Source organism: Anneissia japonica, unplaced genomic scaffold (genome assembly GCF_011630105.1).
Source record: "Anneissia japonica isolate Jap-2015-1 unplaced genomic scaffold, ASM1163010v1 scaffold585_len4108843_cov191, whole genome shotgun sequence".
Taxonomy (NCBI): domain Eukaryota; kingdom Metazoa; phylum Echinodermata; class Crinoidea; order Comatulida; family Comatulidae; genus Anneissia; species Anneissia japonica.
Window position 1 is genome coordinate 3,219,618 of NW_022716829.1, and position 4,380 is coordinate 3,223,997.

At 34.1% G+C, this 4,380-nt stretch overlaps 1 protein-coding gene across 4 annotated transcripts in view; it reads left to right on the forward strand.

Moving 5' to 3' along the window:
* Positions 1–4,359, forward strand: part of LOC117109830 (neuronal acetylcholine receptor subunit alpha-5-like) — a 44,329-nt gene extending 39,970 nt beyond the window's left edge. For all 4 annotated transcript variants that reach the window (XR_004445602.1, XM_033252263.1, XM_033252262.1 and 1 more), the window contains one exon: positions 4,222–4,359. Coding sequence is in view for 3 of the 4 variants with exons in the window: in XM_033252263.1 (XP_033108154.1) it covers positions 4,222–4,287 (66 nt within the window). In the remaining variant the exon portion in view is untranslated. The remainder of the gene's footprint in view (positions 1–4,221) is intronic.
* Positions 4,360–4,380: the final 21 nt, after the last annotated feature.

A 4,380-nucleotide genomic window follows, 5' to 3' on the forward strand; every position in this document is an offset into this window, starting at 1 on the left:
ACGATGACAATTAGGGTTTCTCGTTGGCAATTAATTCTATGCGTTTCTATTCTCTTATCATATTCATATTATCAACCGAGATCTCGAGATCGTTTTCTACAGCTTTATCATCAGTATTTGCATTTTGAAATCTATTAAATTTTAAATAATACAGAACAGCAAATTATGCTAAAAAAATGACACATCAAGTAACAGAAATATACGGGCATACATACTATATGAGACAATAAACACAGCGTGTGATTTAAAATGTTCGAATGTATTTTTATTTTTCAATAAGGGTGCTTTACAGGGGTTTTATAAATAGGTATGTATGGAATATCATCTTTTAGGCATTCTATTATCTATAAAAATACATAATGTAATTGCTTAATAGCATACACTGTGCCTCTGACAACCCCGTGACTTTCGGAATGGAATAGGCTTTATTACATGAATAATGTTTTCTGAACACAATAACACATATTCATCCAATTTATATAGATAATGGCATTACATATATTCATACATGCACCGACTGAAATGTCGTAGAATAATGTTACAGTATAATACAATTAATTTGATGGATAGAAGTGTAGAAGATGTTAGTGATAAGATTAAAATCTTATGTGTTTGTGTGTGTGTGCCACGGCCATATTTTTACCACTTCTGTTATTTACATTTTTATTAAAACTAAACCCAGACTCCGAGTCTGGCTTTGTCCTTAAAACGCAGGGTTTCCCATCACCACCAGAGCCAGAATGTCTTCATTTGAAGGCTCTGAGGACGTGATGTTTAAGTCTTCAAGGGATGGAGTCAGAAACGAATCAAATAAAAGAGACGATGTCGCGCGGTGGAGTAGAATGAAGTTGATGTGATATATTTATGACTGTGCATTAAGATACATTATACAATGCGTTTAGAATGATATTAAGACGTCCAAGAAGATACAGTGCCGGTGAAATAATGTACCTTCATTCCATGAATACCTGAGGCCCTGCCTTAAGACAGTTGGTGGCAGTTTTCAATTTGAAAACTGTTCAACAGCCTTATTAAATGTGTGTGCTCTAAGATAGATGTTTTGATTATAAATTATTCTTGAAGTTTGATCGAATCAGTTGTTATAATTAGCTACCGGTACAGTAGTAGACAAAGAACAGTAGACAAATCATGGTCTGTTAATAATTACCGTAATTAATCAATTTTTATATTTATTTGTTTATTTATAATGTTTATGTATAACTTAACTGTGGTGTACTGTACCGGTACTAGGCCTTAAAGTTTATTTTTTTAATTGACTGTCTTTGGAACTGATCAGAAGTAAAAGGGAATTGAAATTGAATTGAATTAAATATACTTTCCTAATTCGTTAAATTGTGTTGATTTATATTATGAAAGGACTATATATATATATATATATATATATATATATATAATATACATACATATATATATATAGGCCTATATACATATAGGCATATACACAAATTAGGTCTACTGCGTAAACAAATAAAGCACTGTTCTGGTGTTATCTGGTATCTGTATTAGTCAATGGGTGACAATTTTTTGTCACCAAATACCAAGTACTGTAAAATAATGTAATGGTATATAAATCATCAGTTATTAGCTACAACAGTACTTACTTTACAAACAAAGGCTTAGCAAAATCAAGTGAACCAGTTATTACATTACATCAGTTTCCATGAAAGTGTTCGTCGTTGATTCAATGGCGTAGCTGTTATAAAAATCGTTAACATTAATGTAAAGATAGTACAGTTCCTCTCCAGAGGCGGATTTAGATTAGGCCGGACCGGCCGCGGCACCCTTTTTAGAAAGTTAAAAAAAAAAGAAAGAAAAAAAATAATTGATAGCCCAAAGTGCCTCAGAAGTTATATTTTCGGACGTATAGAAAACAAACAAAATCGCGGTGGCATGCCCCCGGACCCCTAGGTAGTGTTGTCGCAATCGCGTCCAGCAAACGACCGTCGCGCAGTGGGTGCCCGGCTCAGGGAACCTGATAATGATAATTGGCAGGAAGCCCAAAACATTGCTGTACAATATGAAAGCAATGTAATCATATACATGAGCCTTATGTTTGCGAGGTATTATACAATTAGATATACAATTACAAGTGCTAAAATTCAATAAACATCATCGATGTGTATATTGTTAATTCAATTTTTTAGTGCAATAGGGCGATCTCTCATCCAAATCAAAATGACGCTTTCTGCTTGCGGAACCACTAATCAATAACCGTTCATGAAGAGTTAACAACCAGCTCACCGCTGTTAACGTACTGTAGGTACCGTAATTGAATTTGAATGAATATTCTATTAATTAATATGAATTATGGTTCATCTAGCATAGTTTCACTTGAATATTCGTTTTAATTAACTTTTATTAATTTAACAAATTACATTAGCATCCAACAGCGATCGACAAGTCACTTAGGCCTATATAATGGGAAAAAAAAAACAACAGCAAAGAGAACAAAAAACAAAACTATTATCCTGGCAGATGCAATGTATTTCGAATATGGACTTAGCCTCTTTCCACCTAGAATAATGTGTACATGGTAGGGACTCTAGCATTTTGCGTGTTATAAATATACGCAATTGTCCAACAGAGAACTGAGTATAATGTCCCGGGGGAAATCGTGCCAAGTGCATAGAGGCCTTGTTTGGTAGGAGGCCTACGGTATGAAGCTCGGCGCATTAATGTTGTTATGATGATACTGTACAATATATAAGCTTACTGTACGCATCAATGAGGCTTATGGAACTATAGAATTGATTTTAGTCGTGACAAAAATTCTTAAGGATTTCAACCCGAACCTGATTATGCACAAGGCAAACCTAACCACAATGGTCCATCTGGGAGAACAGTAGTATATTTACTTTATACAGTAAATATACAGGAAGACGTCGTCTGCTATCTCTATGGACGTCGTCTGCCATCTCTATGGAGGAAAATAAAATGATGATTTATGAATTTTTAACCCAGTGTAAAGAACATATAAATAAATAATCCGAATGCAGCTCCACTCCGGAAAAAATCAATTGTTCATAGTAAACATGGACGGATCTAGAGGTGTCCGAAAGGGAGGCTGAAAGTGGGGGCTGATAGAGATAACACCACGATAGGGATGGGGTGGGATTTTTGTTTTTTAGACGCCCGATCGAGAGACAACACTACCCTGTTTGTTTTCACGAACACAAAGCATTGGTTGAAACATTTCACATGTTATAATTTATTTTTAAGAGTGATCAGTATGTAAAGCCAATGTAAATCACCGAACCATTGTCCCACAAGGTCTATTAGGCGAACTTAGTTTAATAGATGAGAAGACAAAATTGATCTCTAATGTATTGACCATCATAAAAGATGTTAAAAAATGCAATAGATAATAATACAACTCAGACTAGCTGGGAACGTTTCGCACTTTTCAAATACATTTCAATCCAGATCATTAATGAATTCTTATGCATTAATGGACGAATTACCAATTCCGTCTGACTACAGTTAAAGTTGTACATATGAAAGACGATGCTACGCTTTTTTTTACATGTATATCTCGACATACTAAACATGAATAGAAAGCCACACATAGAGGATAAATCCCCACAAACCAAGTAGGTAAAAACGTTTTGTAACGGCTTGTCGATTTGTATTTTTAAGAGTCCTGAGCCTAGTTTATGGCAGAACACGGCAAATCGCTTCGTGCATGCATCATGAGGTCTTGTAATGACTTTTCTGAAAATACTTGACCATACTTCGAAGAATGTTGACTAATAATTATATGACAGTTGCTACCTCCATTAGGCCTAAAACTTGTTGTAATAGTCACTATGAAAAATGTTTATGATGGTAAATTTGCCCTTCCTCATAGTTATTACAGATCTTGATTTTTACCTAAAAGTCATGTATGATATTATTTTTATCTTTGTAATCGAATTTTATTCAAATTCGTTGTATGTTTCTGTCAGTAAGTGTAATTTTTATGTTGTTTTTTTTTTCGTGCATAACGATGACCAATAAAAGTGGTTAGGCCATATTGAATTAAATAAAAGTTACTCATTTTTGCCATTTCCATTTAGAATTAAATAAATGAAACACGTGCACGCATTGTTTCACTTATTTCATGCCATGAACTTCAGCATTTCTGGGATTTTTTGATATTATATAATGCATCATATTATTACAATCTAGCTACATTATACGTTTATTTTTCCTCTATTTTAGGATGAAGTAAAACAACAAATCCGTTTACGTGTGTGGTTAAGGGAGGTAGGTGCCGTAGGGGCCTGACTGTACACAGCTGGCCACAGAAGACCAAATGAAATGTATCTCGTCCCATTCCTAATCGTTTTTAGCATTTATTTATAATTTTAAATTGAATAA